The 19,346-nt window shown below is 37.4% G+C and overlaps 1 protein-coding gene across 3 annotated transcripts in view; it reads left to right on the top strand.

Annotated features, from left to right (window-relative positions):
- kcnd3 (potassium voltage-gated channel, Shal-related subfamily, member 3) overlaps nucleotides 1–17,762 on the top strand; it is a 134,089-nt gene extending 116,327 nt beyond the window's left edge. For 2 of the 3 annotated variants that reach the window (XM_060881930.1, XM_060881929.1), the window contains exons 4-8: nucleotides 6,413–6,514; nucleotides 9,283–9,315; nucleotides 10,251–10,346; nucleotides 11,435–11,703; nucleotides 12,072–17,762. In XM_060881930.1, coding sequence (XP_060737913.1) covers nucleotides 6,413–6,514; nucleotides 9,283–9,315; nucleotides 10,251–10,346; nucleotides 11,435–11,703; nucleotides 12,072–12,258 — 687 coding nt within the window. In that variant the 3' untranslated portion in view covers nucleotides 12,259–17,762. The remainder of the gene's footprint in view (nucleotides 1–6,412; nucleotides 6,515–9,282; nucleotides 9,316–10,250; nucleotides 10,347–11,434; nucleotides 11,704–12,071) is intronic. The other variant, XM_060881931.1, reaches the window with a different exon arrangement.
- Nucleotides 17,763–19,346: the final 1,584 nt, after the last annotated feature.

Here is a 19,346-nt window from a genome sequence, read left to right as displayed (position 1 = left end):
TGGTCTTGCACCCAATTTGAAATACATGTGACATTAGAATATTACTTACTTATATGTTCTACTTCAGCCTTATGTTAATTACTATAGTTACTGTACAGAGGTGTGCTTCCCAAAAACAGCAAACAAAAACAACAAAATGATTAAACTGCACTGCACTGTGAATATTGCCTCCAGTCTCAAAGGAAAAATGGTGCGATTGGGTTGTTATAATCTCACCTGAATACTGTAGCTCTGCACAAAATAACTGCTGCTGTGATCAAAAAATTCTGCCCTGTACTCATCCCAAGACTCTGCTCACAACTTACAAACTCTGTATCCTTCATAACATATAACTCATTGCAGTCCCTCCAGAATTTCATGATTTTGCGATCATATAAATTCACAAAATCTAGCAGTTTTCTAAAGAACTGCTGAATCAGGCCAAGACGTATCAATGTCATTATAGTGTACTAAGTTGTCTTTGATTTACATGCGTCAGACATGAGTACAGCTGTCGTAAGTAACTAGGGGTTTTAAAGAAACTCTTATGCTTTCAATTTTCAAGTTTCATGACAGATTTTGAAAAAAAAAATCTGTTGCAAAATCAAGCAAGTTTGGCTGCATAATCACAGAAAAACTCCCTAAAATCCTTAAAAGACTGTCCTTTCTCTCTCTCTCTCTCTCTCTCTCTCTCTCTCTCTCTCTCTCTCTCTCTCTCTCTCTCTCTCTTTCTCTCTCTCTCACTCTCACTCTCTCTCTCCATACCATTAATGTGTGGATCTAGGGGGCTGTTTCATTGGAGAGCACAGCGACAGAATTTACATCACAGTTATGTCAAAAAAAAAGCATTCTTATGTAAATACTTGGCATTGACTGTCATGGAATAAAAAGAAATCATCTATAAATCTTAAAATACTGTACCAATCTCACCTCACACACCATCTCCACACTGGCTCAAAGAGGCAAAAAAAACAAGGTTTTGTTATGGTTTTGATTTTGAGCCAATATGCATTTCCTAATGCACACATAAAAAAACATATTGTACATTAGCCAATTCACTCTGATCCTGATCAGGATAAAGCACTTACTGAAGTTGAGTAAATGAATAAACCTGATATATGGACTGTGGTTTGGAGGCTGCAGTAGAAATATATACCAGTATGCCTACTCTACAGTAGTAAACATTGATGACATTTGTCATCAGTGTCATCAGACAATTTCCCAGCAGTTTTGGCATTTCCATTCAGTCTCAGTATTGAGGAAGGATTCTTTCATATTGAGAAATAGAAATACCATGGTATTATTCACCATACTAATTTAACAAAAAAGCATCACTGCTAAGTGTTTTGACTACATACTGAACGTTAAATAGTATGGCTCTGTAAAGAATTAGCATTAGTCTACTAAACCTGGAATTGAGAAAAGTCTAGATTGTGATTTGAAGATATAGAAAGAGGTTTTGTCTTTTTTTGTAAATAACAAAGTAGCTCTAGCACTCACTGATGTAGTTTGGGAGGACCTATGATGCTGTGTATATCTCGCTGTCTAATTCTCTGTATTTCATCTTAAATCTGAAGTGACATAGAGCACTAAAGAGAATTGACAGCTGGTTGATAAGCAAAATCTATGAAGTGGTCTTCACTCTAATGAAGCATACATCAAAGGGGAGAGAGGCCACTTTAAATTCCACCCACTAGTTCGAGCTCTGAGTAGCACATGTAGATAATAAGCACAGCTTCTCCAGTGCTGTTGTGTAACTGCTGTACATCTCTGCTGCACAGGAAACAGTTCAGGGTTCCAGGAAGAGTTTTAGCCAGCCTACTGACAGTACTTTGATGACACTTCAGTTCCTGTTTGCTTGCAGACAGCCCTACCATTATAGTATTCCTATCTAACCTCAAATTTTAACGATCTTGCAGCTCCCCCCTCTATAAAGTAGCTCAAACTAGATGACTTAGTGGGAAAGACAGAAAAAGAAGATCCAGAAAAAATACACTGAAAGCCTGAGAGAGTTCTTCACTCCTCTAAACTATTCCATCCTTATGTGAAAGTGAGTGAAAGAAAAAGTCGGAGATGGAGCTGATCTGGAGAACGGCTCCTGTCAAATCATCTCCCCAGTGTTGTGTATCACTGATGAGATTGAAAGACAGGTCCATGCCATAGATTAGCCCCTCATTGCCCCTCTTTCCTACTCATCCATCTTTGTCCAACACTAACACAGAGCAGTTCACACCTTCCATAACAATTCAGCTGCCATCTGGGGTTTGTGCATCCACACAACATTCACTGAAATAGCAAGAAAATAAGAGAGGAGGAAACCGGCACACTCACAATATTGACTGGAAGGACAAAAACTAGTCTTGTATTTTATATAGCTCTTTTTGCTCACAGGGGACAGTGTATGCACTTAGGCTTTCAATACAAATTTAACAAACACAAAATAAATCTAAAAAGAGTCATACGTTTATTTGTCTTACAGTGCTAAATCACTCGCAGAAATGTAAAAATTGTCATTAAGAGTTCACAAAGGGAAATTTATGGAGTGCAAGAACAATCTTTACCTAGTGATTCCTGTGTAAAAGACTGCAGTTTAAAAAAAATGCAAAAATGTTTTGAATCTTTACTTCATTAATATGTAAAACCTCATTTAAAGGTAATCTCCTAATCTACTGGAAATTCCAAATTCAAACATCTTAATGAGATTTTTTTAATGTTTCACTAAACCACAGAGTGTGAAAACTAATATTTTTAAATAAATAAGTACTTAATATGGCTTCCTTATTGTTACGTGTTCTTGACTAATTTAGTTCAAATAATGATATTAATGCAGTAAATTCACAATTTATTATTATTAATTATAGAAGAAGAAATGCAAAAGTCTTTACACTGTTACTGGACCTAGACTTTCAGAAGGCCAACATGGCCGACAGCGGATAACACTCACAAGTGATTTTTTATTACCTTATTTGGCAAACTGTTAAACACAAACGTAGATTTAACTAGAGTACAGTTTGACTTTTTTTTAATGCAGTCCTGTTCTTGGTTAATGGTTATCATGTGGTGTTATGGTTCAGAGGAGCTGTGCTGATGATTTGCAATACCCTCATCGGCACTGTAACCTCACTCCTGTCTCCTCAACTGCTGGGAAATGGGAGTTCACATTATAAAATAAACATTTGCTTCCAGTTCTATATTCCTTCCATCCTTCAGTGTCAGTTTTGATACTATTTTTTGATTCACTGCCTTCATAAAAATCAAAACCAGTGCTAGACTGAATTAAATTTTTTGTTCTACACAGCTTCAAATATTTTTTCTTTGTATTTTACGTTTTTCCATTAAGCTGCTGCTAGGTTCAAAGTTCCCACTGCTGTGTAATGTACCATAGAAAAGCTTGTATAAGCATATCTGAATGAAACCCGCTGTGAAAATGAGCTTGTACGGTTGTTCCTCATGTCCAACGTAACACATCCGATCACCGAGCACGCAGAAGCAATATGACTCTGGTCTGCTGCTGAACGACTTCACGCTGGCTCGTGATGGTCTCCGGATTACTTTGATCAATCGCTACATCGCTGCAATTTCTCTCCTTTTCATTTCCTTTTCTTTTTTCTTTTCTTTTTAGTATGAAGGGTTTTTTTTTTGTTATTAGAAACACAAACAGGCTATGAAGAATTAAATCGGTCTGGGTGTATGAGAAAACTCCCACAAGTGTGTGTGTGTATGTGTGCGTGTGTTTGTGTATGTGTGTGTGTGTGTGTGTGTGTGTGTGTGTGTGTGTGTCTCAGTGAGAACCTTCACACTTTGCACACTCTGCAGTGGACTCACCTGACCCCTGACAGAGAATCGTTTCTCACCTCTAGAGATGGAGGTAATGTGTGGAGATGGGGAAACCTCACACTGTGACACCTTCATCTAATCAAGGCAGAAGAAAAGACAGGCTAAGCTGCTTCTGTCGTTGGGTTCTGACACAAGGATGGTGTTTAACTATCAGTGTAATGAATGTCAGATATGATATTCTAACTTCATTAGATATGTTTTATTCTACTTCTATGCATAAGTCAATCTGATTTAATTATATACTGAAGGATGGTAAGGAAATATAGATGAATACTTGAGGTGTTAAGGGATTTGTAAAGTTTTAAGGCAAATAAACTTTGGGCCTTTGCGGATTATCCTGCATCCAGTGGGAGTATTGCTGGTTTTATTCTTGATCTAATGCATGCGAGTGAGTAGCGTGATCAGGGTGGATTAGTGCTAAAATAATAGTTTCCATTCTGGTAGCTAAGGACTTGTTTTTGATTTGTGTTGTAATTTTAAATAAATGCAGTGGATTATTTGTATTTGTATACTTTCAGTGCTCTAAAGCTTTTTGTGTATGTGTATGTGGGCATGACCTGAAACGGAATGTTTTTATCTTTTATAGAGATAGGGACTACAATTTAATCCGGTCTGTATAGTTTTTATTTCTGCTTGTACTTTTGTGCTTGTACTAATCACTCGCTTCTAAAGAGATTAATTGGTTCTATTTGCCAATATTTAAGCACAACCAATAAACCAGTAACCTATTTTATATCACTGCAACTCTGACCAGGCAATTACTAAGGATGAGTGAATGAAAGCTGTAAACCTTTGTCTTTATATCTGAGAATTCACCCAAATTATAATGAAGCCGTACAAACCGCCAGCTGTCATGTGAAAAATAAAGTGGACCTGCATCTGTATTTCTAGCTCTTTAAAACTCCATCTGTCTATTTGTTTATAAATAAATTCTATATGTAAAATTTTATATCCATTCATTCATCTTCTACCACTTATCTGAACTACCTCGGGTCACGGGGAGCCTGTGCCTATCTCAGGCGTCATTGGGCATCAAGGCAGGATACACCCTGGACGGAGTGCCAACCCATCGCAGGGCACACACACACACTCTCATTCACTCACACACTCACACACTACGGACAATTTTCCAGAGATGCCAATCAACCTACCATGCATGTCTTTGGACCAGGGGAGGAAACCAGAGTACCCGGAGGAAACCCCCGAGGTACGGGGAGAACATGCAAACTCCACACACACAAGGCGGAGGCGGGAATCGAACCCCCAACCCTGGAGGTGTGAGGCAAACGTGCTAACCACTAAGCCACCATGCCTAAAATTTTAGATTGTTTTTTTTAATTATTGTACACATAATTGAAATAAAATGACATGTTTACATTCGTCGTAATAGAGTATCAGTCTTTGAAGGAATAGGAGGTAGCACTACTGAATCTTTATGATCGATTCGTGATACCTTGTTTCATTGTGTCCTGGCAATTAAAAGGTCTCTTCCATTTGTTTGGATCCGAAAAGAGGACCCAGTAATAATGTAAAAAAAAATAAAAAATTAAAAATAATAAAAATCACTGAACATTTTACTGTCTAATTCTGACATTAACTGAAAAACTATTTAAAAAAAAATTAAATCCTGGATGTCACACTTGAAGTGCCACTTTATGGCCAGAATTTCTTGATCATTGTCTTCAGAAGGTATACCCAGTGTTAATGCTAAACTTACTAATTTAAAAAACACATGAGGGAACTAGAAAAAAATATAAGTGAGATAATAACATCTGAGGTGTCCTGATATCAGAAACAGAACAGACTTGGCTCCACATTGTCATGTTCTTTGACTCACCTCCACTTTTCTGATACCGGGACACCTATTGGGTGTTATTGAATTCATACTGTATGTGTGTAATCTTACATATTCATATTAGACTAGTGTGTGTGTGTATGTGTCTGTGTGTGTGTATGTGTGTGTGTGTCTGTGTGTGTATGTGTGTATGTGTGTGTGTGTGTGTGTGTGTGTGTGTGGTTGGGTGTGAATGTCATACTACATGGCACTAGATTAAGCTTTGAAGATTTACTACCTGTGCATTCTGCTGATAAGCTGTCTGAACAAGTAACACACTCATGCTTTCTAAAAGGACCTATGTTGCAGGTTTGACAGGAACACAAATCAGAGGTGGTTTGATTTACAATTCTATTAAGGCTTTCAATATTGAGATAAAGATTATGTGCGTATAAACAGTCCCGGAGAGCAGGCTGTTTATACCCTCTCGTATCTACTTGTTCACTTCATTCATTTCAGTCACTAAGGAATAGTGTTTGCATACTGTAATATACAATAATTTATCATATGTTTAATGAGTTTTGCAAAACTTAAAAAGAAACTTTCGTTGGCTAACTTTTATGCTTACCAAGACATTATCTCATCTTTTCACACTCTCTCACCAATTCTGGATATCAGAAACACTGTGAAAGTTCCAAGGCTATCATATGATGGAGAGATCATATACTTAATCCAGATTTTAGCAGTTGTCTCCCAAAAAGTGTCTCCCAGGAACCACTATAAGTGCAGAGTCCTAATGCCTGACTTCTTGTCTTTCTACAGAAAGCGCGATTGGCCAGAATGCGAATCTCAAAGGCGGAAAGCTCGAACGCCTTCCTGCACAGCAAACGCAATGGCATGCTCAACCAAGCCCTGGAGCTAACAGTAAGAAACATACACGTACACTCAACATCATTCTGTGATCCTATCTATGAAATACTTCCTGACCCAACACAGCTAGACAAAATTTGATTGGATGGACAGATAGATACATGAATGCATAAATATCTCTTAAACGTAAAAGGTCATGTTTGTGTGTGTGTGTGTGTGTGTGTGTGTGTGTGTGTGTGTGTGTGTGTGTGTGTGTGATTGTAAACCTGTCAGCATGTAAAACATGAAAAGAACAGAAAGAACTATACACACAGCATAGAAATGGACATCATACGTATTGTATACACAGCTTTCAGCATGTTCTCAGAAATGAACACACAGACAGAGAGAGAGAGAGAGAGAGAGAGAGAGAGAGAGAGAGAGGACAGTAAAGCTTGTGCTGGACACCTTATTAAAAGTGAAGGCTTTCTCCTTGCTTCTGATTCTGAAAACAAGGTGCCCCAGGCAATATTCCTTATTTCCTTTACATGAGATGTGCATGTGGAGCTAGGGAGCAGTGCCATTAAAACACTGTTTTTATTTTTAAGCTTTCTCTCTCTCTCTCTCTCTCTCTCTCTCTCTCTCTCCCCCTCTCTCTCCCTCTCTCTCTGTTCACTGCATTAGTCTTTTCTGTGCTGTTGTAATCAAAGGCTAATGAATTCAGTCCCACAATCAGACACAAACGGAGGCAGAAATATTGAAGGTCCTCTGTTTCTTCTATCAAACATCCTTCAGTATTGCTGTTCTGTTGCTATTTTCTGCCTCACTCACTCTGATTTTGCTCAACAGAATAATAGGTATTTCAGGATATTGGGTAGAAGTCAGTGGCATCTCCTACAACACAATACTGCCCAGCAGAATAATAAGGATTTCAGGGTATTGAGTAGAAGTCGGTGGCATCTCCTACAACACAATGTGTGTGATTATTCCTGCTGTTCTTGACACTGGTAGAGCTGAGCTGCCTCAGGGCACTGTGCCCACACAGACCTGTGGGTGGCACTGCCACTGCACTCAGATCAGCCTGTCCTGCCTGAAGCATTATAACGGCTGATTTATACTTCTGTAAAGACACACGTCAATGTATTTGTGTCAAAATGCAGAGGATGTGTGCAGCTCACAGTGGCTCACAGATTTTGCATTTCCTAATGTTCAGTCATACAATATGTGTTATCTGCAGTGCTGTGTTTCAAGCAAATGCTGAGTGATTAAGCAGGGGAGAAAACGAAAACAATGGCAAAACAAAACAAAAACCAAATACAGCACACAAAAAATGGAAGCAATTGATGGGAGGAAGTAAATGTGTGTAGTTATGTCTTTTAATGTCATGCCCACCCTATTCCTATATAAAGTCTGACCTTACCCACCCACAAACACAACCGCTCTGTCAACTCCTACAATCCCTGCAGATACTCTAACCACTCCTACTCATTCATGCAGATACTCTAGCCACTTAGACCCAATCCTTTAGAAATCCTGCTCTGCCTATTCCCATTTGATTCTGTAAATACTCTCACTACTCTTACATATACTCTAAACACTCTCACCCACTCCTACAAACTGCTTCCACCTGTTCATGCAAGTACTTTGACCACTCTTCTCCACTCCTGCAAATACTCTAACCACTCTCTCTCAATCATGCAAATACTCTGACACTCTAACCACTCCCAACATGACCACAGAAACAACATGACGGCTCTAGCAAAAACTTGATGATTCCCACTCACTCCCACAGATTCCATGATCAATACCACACACATCTGCAAATATTCTGACAACTCCAACCTACTCCTGATATAATCTAACCCCTTCCACAGGTAACCTGACCACTCCCACCTAATCCTTCAAGAGCTTTAACCGTTCCCACCTATAATATTACAAATAATGATTACCACCCTAGGCACTCCTCTCTACAGCTCCTACAGATACCATGACCAAACCTACACCCTCTTCCATTCTCACCCACTCCTGCAAATGCTCTGAACACACTTATCCACTCTTGCAAATACTCCTAGCACTCCCACCCAGTCCTGAAAATATTCCCGTTTACACCCACTCCTGCCAACTTACACAGATACTCTTTAGTGGAAACTAAGACTTTTGGTGATATTTTACTGAGCATTATTGGAAACATGTTCTCTCCTTTTGTGCTACAAACTTTATTTCTGAACAACAGCTTTCCCACCCACATGACAGTAAAAACATCCTGCACCTGCAACTTTTTTGTTGTGTCCCATGGGATGCAAGACCTGATCTGCTATAACTGGTATAAGATCATTCTCTGTAGCTCTGTCTATTTCTCTCTCTCTCACTTCCTATACCTACTCATCGCTCACTGACTCACCACTATTATTTTTGTTCTCTCTTCAAGCCAAGGCGACATAGTACTGAAGAGAAAGCATTGGGCTGTGTGTGTGTGTGTGTGTGTGTGTCTGTGTGTGTGTGTGTGTGGAGAGAGAGAGAGTTTACATGGGTTGAGCTCACACCATATAGGTCTATATGTTTGATCCGGTATTAGAGAAAGCTGTGGTGTTCTTGCATAGCCTAATGAAGTGCACTGGCTCAGCAGAGCGTTAATGTCAAACAGTAGTTTAATTTTAGCCGTGCTTGCCAAAGGCTGTGTGTGTTGAAATTAGCGCGATGTTCCATGACCTGTTTGCTTTGAACTGTGTCACTTATGTCATAACCTCTGTGTTGCATAACACTGTTCCTGGAAGGAGATTTTCCAGTAGCAGTAAACCTTTCTTCCCATGTTTTTATCTCCCTCTGTCACCTCTGAACTACAGCATCTACCTTACAAGATGAAACTGTCACATGAGGTACTGCGACACACACATTCTATCTTTTGACTCTTTCTGTCTAACAAGTGAAACGAGTTTAAAATTGAACTCTGTATGTACAGTATATGTATGTTTAAAGGTATTTATGTGTATATACTCAATATATGTGATGGCCAGGTGTAAGTATTTCAGTTTTCCTGAAATATGTTTGTCTTTTATAATTGCAAATTATATGTAACTGTCTGTCTTTATAGCAGCCTTTATTCATAGCTGACAGATCCTGAGATAACAGGTTATTGCACAAAAATTCCTAACAACGTTTACATTTGCAACCTAATCTATTTATGGAAAATCAAAATGACTTGCTCTCTATTAAAGATTATATGTTTTCAATGGAAAGCTATTATATCACAAATAGGAGCATTATTGTTACTTGTCACTTTTGCCTCAGTCAGATCACTATCTGCTTTTACATCAGCTCTGAAGGAATTGAGAATTAATTTCTTTAGTCTTGATCTGTTGGCTAAGTTTTCCCATTTATGATTAGCATTCAGACTGTATAACTTATCTACTAACATCTCACCAGTATCAGTAATGGCACACATGCTTCACTGATAATGTGACATCTGGTTTGTAAAAATTTTACAAATCAAATATACTAGTCTAATAAGCATTATGCAAAGACACATAACTCAAAATCGTTCTAATCATGTGTGTTAGGAAAGTACCTTTAAAACACCTTTAATCAGACAGCTGTGTTTGTTAAACTAGCTACATATGTACTAAATGTGGGTTGTTTTTTTTTTAAAGAATGTGTTAGAGGCAAGTATGATCCTGGCAGAAAACCCTGATTTTCATCAAATCTCAACTTTTTGGCTGTTTGGCAGAAATCAGCAGTGAAGGCTGACATATATGAGAATTCTTTGTCTATAAAGGGCATCTCATATGTGTATATCTGTGTGTTTTCACTACAGCAGAGCTCCACAGGTGAAGGGCAACATCTGAATAAGACGGCATCACTAATAGAGAGCCAACACCACCACCTGCTGCACTGCCTGGAGAAAACCACGGTCAGACATACCACACATACATAACCCCAACCACCCCTACCCCCACCCCCACCCCCCCCCACCCCCACACACAAACACACACACACACACACTTTCTCTCACACACAAACCCCACCATTTAACAATTTATCTTGCATGGATAGAGACATTTATTTCTTCATCCAAAGGAGGTGAAATAAAAGGCATTGCATTGAACTGTTAAAGGCTGTCAGGACAACAACTGACAAGCTTAAGCTGGTGCTAATGCTCAGAAGGAGTTTGTGAAGGAATATGCACAGTGAATGAATCTAAGCTGTTTGTTCCATCATAACAGATTAACACAAGATTTGTCACATGCTATTCACTCACAGATATAGAGAGTTCTATAGAGATTTTTTGATAAAGACAGCTCCATGAAGCCAGGGATGTGACAGGAATCCTGGGCTGTACAGTACATGGACATTTTGTTTGTTATCAGGCAGGCTGCCTCATTTTAGATCAGCTGTAGTAGTTTAATTTATTTATGGGACACAGTATTGCTCATTTGGGAGTGGCTTTGTAGAAGTCGAACCACCCCTGAATCACTAATCAAGTTGAATCACTGCTCAGATATAATAGCTCTTACCCAGGGGATGCAATGTTTTCCCTACCACACATGCACCAACATAGTGACCAGCTAATTACTTAGTCCTTAACGAATTTAGCCAGTTGTGTCAAGGGTAGTTGGACCATGGCTCGAAGTAACATCTTCTGCTCTATGCTAAAATGAGGCCTAGTTAAAGGAACAATTTGTAATTTTTGAGATCTCTGCTACCTGTAAGCTAAATTATATTTTCAATGAAAATATCAATCAACCCTAAGCCTTCTATGTCTGATGAGATGCCTTTTAGAAAGAAAATGTAATAAAAAATAAAATAAACGGTGATTCCGAGCAGCTCTTTGGGCTATTTTTGGGCCAAAACAATACCAACAGATGCCTGAAACAACAAAATTTGCCATTGTGTAGAAAAATGGTAGCAGTTTTTCCAAGGTATCTTTAAAACTAGGTGAATATTTTAGGTCAAGAGACACCTCTTCTCTGATCCACCACCATGTCGCTCTGTTTGTAGAACCATGAGTTCGTGGATGAGCAGCTGTTTGAGCAGAATTATGTGGAAAGCGGCCTGCAGCGTTTTCCATCACAGAGCTCTTCCCTTGCCAGCCAGGAGGGTATCATAGGGTCCTGCTGTTCCCGACGAGCCAAGAAAAGCACTCAGTCTGCTAATGCAGCACACTCACACCCTCACACACACACACATTTACATCCACATGCTCACAACCTGCAGGAGCTCAGCACCATACACATCCAGTGTGGACAACAGAATTCTCTCACCACTAGGTAACACAGACACATACATTCATTATTTTAAATGCTTATCATATTCTATATCATTGTTACTGGCTTGTTTTATTACTTTACATAGTAAATAATGTAAGTTTAATGAGCCTTAATGTAAGGCGGTAAACATTACATAAAACACTGTGTCAGTAATATACAGTATATTTAAGATAATTTGTTATGTATCATGTTTTTACTAGAAAAAATATTTTGTGATTATGCCAAGACTGTGTATTGATTTGTATGAATAGAATCTTGCAATGATGCATGTCTCTATTGCAAGTAAAGATACTTAGAAGAATAAATTATGCTCTCTCTCTCGCTCTCGCTCTCACTCACTCTCTCTCTCTCCCAATCACACCCTACAGCCGTTCCAGTCTCAACATGATGCCAGATGAATCAGGAGGTCTGAACTGTAAGAGCAGCAGTCAGGTTACCACAGCAATCATCAGCATCCCAAGCCCTCCCACCAACACCTCCCCCAGCAACCAAGAGGTTCCACCCAACCCTACCACCAACTCCATCACCGGTGTGGTGAAGGTCTCCGCGCTGTGACGGACTTGTGCCAGAATCAAGCGAACGTCAGAACAGGGAGAGGGGAGGAGCACTCAGGATGTGAAAACTGTAGAGTAGCCTGCCCCCTTGTGGGAGAAGGACAGCACTGACTCAGATTCCTGAACAACAAAAACCAAGGGAGTGATTAAAACAAGTGTGCGAGTGCGTGTGCATGTGTGTGTGAAGGAGAGAAAGATTTACACAGAGAGAGAGATAACAATAGCAGAAGAGCCATAACAACTTGATCAATCCATCACAAGATTGATTAGATGAGGATGTCAAGAGTAACTCCGCATCAAGCACTTTTTCTTTCTTTTTTGTCCTGATTGTCTTGTATTGTGTCTTAGGGAAGTGATGTTTTGTCAGTTTTACAGGCAACAATCTCAGCAACTGCTTAAAAGCAACTAAAAAGCAACAGCTATCAACCATTAACCAGCTATCAACCATTAAGAATATGTAAAGCATAGTTAGTTTTCACCATTTTAAAAGGCTGAATATGATGACAAAGATTAATCACCAAATGGAATTTTATTTTAGCTGATCGGTGGATTTGATGTAGTTAACTTTGCTAATGACATACTTGAGAGTTTTTAATAGGGGTGGACAAATCAAATTCATAGCTACACTGTACTTACCAAGATATCCAAGAAACTAGTCTAAAAATTGTCAACTAATGCAATATAATTCAAAAGTAAAATAGGCAAGTATTTCAGTCCCTCCGAGGGGAGGCTTTGTGGATAACGTTTCACTGCATTGTGTTTGTGCCCATAACAAAAAGGCATAAAATTTCATCAGACACAGTTTTTGAGACTGGCTACCATCTTCACTTTCAGCAGGAATATAATTTTCAACAGGATCAACTTCAGTCCAACGTGGCTAGTGCACAGGATTCAGAACAGATTAATGCAGCCCACAGCACTGCAGATGTATGATAACACCATATTGAGTGTGTTACGTTATCTGCTGCATTAAAGTTACCCCCTCTGAGGAAAGCACTCTGCTCTCTTCCACATGCACACTTAAGAGCTCAGAGACGCCTTTGATTGGCTAGTGTGAATGTGGCACTGGAGAGTGAATACATGTATCAAATGACGTTTTCTTTTGCAAATGTCAACAGAAAGGTTTTTAATTATTTTTGAGAGGAGAAAAAAACACTTGCTGAACATGTGTGTCCACACAATAGAAAATATGACAAATGTGTGATTTGTCCACTCCTGTCGTTAAATTTTATTACATTTTTTCTCAGATTCTACATGTTACTAAAGAAAGGATGTATGTTTTTCTTTTGGATTGGTCACCATCTATCTTTTTAATGGCTCTGTGATTATTTCATACAGAATGCTGTATTTGAGAAGGAAAAACAGTCACATGATGATATTTGGGTCTAATAAAAATTAGATAAAGAAGCTTCCTATTAGACAGTAAATGGCAAGTTAAAATTAAGAAATTAATATTTCCCATTATTCGCTGGCTTTGTTGCCTTAAAAAATGCTTAACTGAATGCTGAACATTTAGTTACTAGACCACCTTATAGTAGATTATCATTTATAAAGAAAGATTCAAGACAGAAGAAAGAACGAAACATTTAAATATAAGCATAATGTAATATTTCAAGTCTTTTTCATTTGTGTTGTTGTTGTTGCTATTATCTATATATTAATCTATAATTACAAGAATATCATGCAGTCTTTGAGAAAAATAACTGTTCCATAACTGAACTCTGAAAAGACAGAAAAAAATACTGTAGGCTTAGTTTGACAAAGAACATGGGGAGACTTTTACATGTTTGTGTGAGTGAGAGAGTGTATTCACTCCTGTAAGGTTACGAGAATTAGAGTGTATTTGATATGTTAGGATCTTTCCATAAGTGTGTGTGCGTGTTCGTAAGCTCTCAGCGTGCCTGGAGCCTTTCACACAGTATGTGCCTCTCTTGGGGGAAGGATTTTTTTTCCTCTTCTAATCCACTTGCCCTCTATCCTTCTTTGGGTCCAAGATGTTGAGTGGACAAACAGTGTCAATCTCCAACTCGTCAGTAATAACCTTGTAAAGCGGAACCAAAAAAAATATCTCTATATATGAAATAGGTATTCAAAATATCTGTGATTATAAGCACAAGGCATTTGGTGAGAATTTGTGAGTAGGATATGTACTAAGCCTTGGTTCATTTGTGAATATTGTTAATAGGATATTTTGTAATATTTGGCCATTGTTTGGCAAACCGAGTGCAGCTGCCACCCTTTTCCTCTTTCACTGTGGTCCAGTGCTGCCCTGTCTGCTTGTGTCTCTGAAAAAAAACCATGCTTTCGATAGTTGGTTTGGTCCTAAGTGTTGTTTTCTTTCTTGCTCAGTGGGCATTTTATTGAAAAAAGTAAACCTTGCTGTGTGTATGTGTGTATTCTACCTGCATAGAAACCTTTGGTGTTGGCCACTTTTCTGTGTTGCTTTATTTTGTCTTTTTCTTCTCTGAAAAACAATGAACTCAGCAGTCGAATGTTACCATGGTGTCAGAGAAGCCACAAAGCGTTTTGAATGACATTTCTATGGACCAATCAGACGTCTTCTCCATTACTTACTCTCTGTTTCATCATGATGGCCATTTGTAGCGAGAATGGCTTTGCCAGTAATATTGTAGATATGTGTGTTTGTGCTTTAGGACAGAAATAACTAACTTGTTTCATATTTTATGTTTTGTACTCCTGAATTCAAAATTGCATTTAAAGAATTTAAAGGCTATGAGGTTTTTTTTTTTTTTTTTTGCCCTGGATCTATTTTTCCACTTTGAATCTGTTTAGTTATCTGATGTGTATATGAGGTTTTAGCCTTCATTACTCTAGGAAAACCTCATTACTCTAGTTTAAATCCTATTTCTTAGGCTGCATTTACATTGTGGGCCTTAAGGCACTATTTTGATATTTTCACACAGATTTTTATCCTGTAAGAAATCACCCTTCTCTGGTTCCCATCATTATGTTTGCATAATTCCCACACCAAAATGAGCTAGGCAGAAAAGCAGCAACCTTTTACCAGTAGCATCACTGTTGTTGTAGAAAGACAATGATTCTGTTTCCACCATGACTGCGTTCTTTAGTCTGTAATTAATGTCTTCTTTTGGCTTTAATTAGGATCCAAGCACCATATGTGTGTTTCTATTGTTTTTTTTCCCCCTAAAATGAGTTATGCAGACCAATCTGTAAGTCACAGAAACATAACATTTGGTGAATGGTTATTACTCCATTCCACTACTCAGGCAAGAGGTGGGCCCAACTGTCCTAAAGATGGTGCTATAGGGCAACATTGAACATTTACAGACATTTAAATCTCAAGAACCCTGAAAACTGGAGATGACCTTTTTTATGTCCCATTTTGTAGCTAAGCTATTCATTCCCAACCACTTACAATTTAACATATGATGCTAAACCTAATCCAAGAGTTTTGGGCATATCTCCAGAAAACTGGTGACAAAAGGAGTGTAATTATAAAAAACATGTTGTGGTTCGTCAACAGCAATTCTATCCAGTATTCTACAGAGCCTAATTTGCTCAAACAACTGTAAGTACAAGGCATGTTTATACGGTTCTGTGGAGGTCTGCAAAATCTGGGATGGTGTCATCATTCAGGGATGGAGTTCTGTTTAACTAACTGTTTCCCAAACAATTAAAAAAAGTAAAGCCTAATATAACTGAGATTTGGCGTACTGCATCATTATGATAATCCATAAGTGTATTATTTGAAAAACATGGCCACTGTCAGCCAGTCAGCTTTCAACAGGTATTTCACATAACCATTGAGTTAAAACTTGATAAGGATGTTAAGCTATGGTCTCTTTATAGTGCAATGTACCTATGGAACTGGCCACTGGAGGTGGGATTTGCGTCCGGCTATAGTTTTACATTGTCATTGGATCCATAAATGACTGTAGAAAATGTATATTCTTGGACTCCACTGACAACCATAAATAATTTACTTGTATTGTTTTAAAAGCTGCATGATGAATTTTAGCCTAGACTATCATCTCATAAAAAATTACAATAACTTAAAAAGTTAGCAGGGAAAAGATGTGAGTCAAATGACCAAAAAACAAATATGATTCAGAATTAAAATCTTACTGCAACAATATTTAATATGTGCCAGAGGAAAAAGATGATGAATCTGATCTGCCAATGTAAATGCAGCCCTACTGATGGTTTCTTTTTTGTTTTTATTTTGTTTTTGGGGGGGATTCTTTTTTTATCACAATTTGATCTTACTAACACTATTAATGCCCCTGAGCTTTGTCAAATGATAACTTCTTGTATAACGTACAGTAAACTGTGTAAAAGACATTGTTGGTTTGAAAGGAAATATATTAGAGATAAAATATTTTCTCATAGTAATGATAATATAGTAGAAACACCAGCATATAGTGTAAATGTTTTTACTTCAGGAAATTAGGAATATTATAATTATTGATCAAGACCATCGGTTCCCTGTGTCTGAATATTGAGACTTACACTGCCATGTTTTGCCACATTGCACCAATGTGGCTTTTTCTTTAACACTCTTTTAGATATTTAATAGACACAGAATGAAAGCTCTTAACTGAGCAAGAGCATCAAGATCAAAATACAAGATTTTTTCCCTGATGTTCTACCTACATTTTAAGCCATGGTATCTGAGATAGCCATATACAGAGAGAGGAATTTATTTTATTCCATTCTGTCATTAATCATTACATGCATTGATCATGTTGTTTACTACAAATACGCATAGAAATTCATTTCAATAGCAAAGTAAGTGTGCAATCATTCATATACTTACATGTCACATTTATTCAATTATACAGAAAATATATTACATAAATTAGAAAATTAAATTCAATAAATAAATCAACCCTTTATCTCATGTTAGGAATTGTGGTACATTGTATGAGACACAGTCATTATTATTACTAAAAGAGAAAAGCACATTAATATTTCTTTATTTAGAGACAATGTTTAATTTGTCTGTAATCTGTTATTACCAAATACATTATTTTAAAGTCTTTAATAATGGAATTTACACTGAGACAAAATGTTTGTCCCAAAAAAAGCTAGTGTACAAAATAAAGACAGTTTTTCAGAAGATATTTGGAGGCAGCTACTTAATATGCCCAATATATTGAAGCGCTAATTCACCATCTTATATTTTGAGGTAGGGAACAAGACCTAGAGCTAAAAAAAATAAAAAAGGTTTATAAACTAAATCATTGTCTGTCTAAGACATGGTGAAAGTAACAAAAGGTTCAAGTTCTGTCCTGTCATAGTCTTAATTAAAGAACTGTACTCATATGTCTGCCTTGCAGTTAATAGTTTTCCTAGTCAATGTGTCAGCCTTTATTTTGCTGTTCTTTTTTTCTTTTGTGCTTTGAATTAGTTTGTATGGAATTTTCACCTTGTTCTATTGGCCTTCTCTGTCAGATGCTGAATATAATTTATGATCTTGTCTTGTCACTACTGTGAAACGCCTGATAAAAGATCTATATATGTCACTAACCCATTTGCTGTGTGTGCAATTTTTCACTCTCACTCACTCATCTTCTACCGCTTATCCGAACTACCACGGGTCATGGGGAGCCTGTGCCTATCTCAGGCGTCATCGGGCATCAAGGCAGGATTTTCCAGATATGCCAATCAACCTACCATGCATGTCTTTGGACCGGGGGAGGAAACCGGAGTACCCGGAGGAAACCCCCGAGGCACGGGGAGAACATGCAAACTCCACACACACAAGGTGGAGGCGGGAATCGAACCCCCAACCCTGGAGGTGTGAGGCGAACGTGCTGACCACTAAGCCACTGTGCCCCTTGCAATTTTTCATTCAGATATAATTTTAATATCAACCATAATAAAACAATCAAGAAGGAATTCATCAAAATTAAGCTCCTTATGTTAAGAACTTAATTGTATATGCTAAAATAAGCTAATATTATGATACAATAAGTTAGTCTTATATGATTTGTTGGTACTGTAGATCAGAGACCACACATTTACAAATGTCAAATCAGCTAATAATTATTGGACGTCAGGGGAAAATAAGGGGAAATTGTACAGTACATTTAATCCATTTTCATCCAAACAATACAGTACTATTTATGCAAGCTGGTATTAATATCAACCTATACAACCTATTACAAATAAATATTTACAGATTTCATACTGTTTTACTGTTTTTCATACTGTTTTAATTACTAAGAAACTATTATTTATTTAGATTACTTGCATTTCTTTTAAGTCCACTGTTCATTATTGTTATTTCTCATTAAAAGGTGAAGTGAAAAATTTGTAATAAATATGTATTTATTATTTGTAATATTGCACTTCCATAATGACCCAAAACAACAATGTACTGTACATTTTCAGATCATTATTGTTTGGCATTATAAATCAAACAATAAATACTAGATGGCCATTTGACTGAAAATAAAAGATCACTAACTTTAGCACAGTTCTGGTTTGTAGGGATTTTTTTTTTGTTTTTTGTGCGATTGTGGTCTCCCATGGTGCATAAGAACAGAGTATACTTTGCATTTTAAAACCTCTAGCCCAAAAAATCCCTGTTAAGAAACACAGTTGTTCATTTAGAAAAAATGCTTGAAATATCAAATTATATTCAACATGGATTTTAAACCTAATAAAAACCAAATAGTATTTAGTGCTGTTTGTACATTTATAATCATATTCAATATTATATAATATAATATTATTTATATTAATTCATCAGTTATGTTCATCCAACAAGATTTACAAGCAAAACATAATCCAAGGGCTCAGCAGTGACCCAACCAGCAGGTGTGGGATTTGACCTCATAGCCTTCTGGTCACAAATAAAGTTTTAAGACTTGTCTTACCAGAAGCTCAGATTTAAATAATCTAATGATTCTGTACATTTCTAAACAGGATTTCTAAATTAAACAGTTGCCACCAAGCATCCAGTAAATGTCATTTGTTTCTTAACAAGCACAATTTCAGAGAAGCACCTGTAAGATGAGCTGGTAAGATTTCTGTAATACAGAGACATTATCAATGACATTGATTAAACAATGGTTTTAATGACATGATCTTGAGCACATA

Source organism: Tachysurus vachellii, chromosome 11, assembly GCF_030014155.1.
Source record: "Tachysurus vachellii isolate PV-2020 chromosome 11, HZAU_Pvac_v1, whole genome shotgun sequence".
Classification (NCBI taxonomy): domain Eukaryota; kingdom Metazoa; phylum Chordata; class Actinopteri; order Siluriformes; family Bagridae; genus Tachysurus; species Tachysurus vachellii.
The sequence above is the reverse complement of the archived record's forward strand: the minus strand, read 5'-3'. Positions and strand labels throughout refer to the sequence as shown.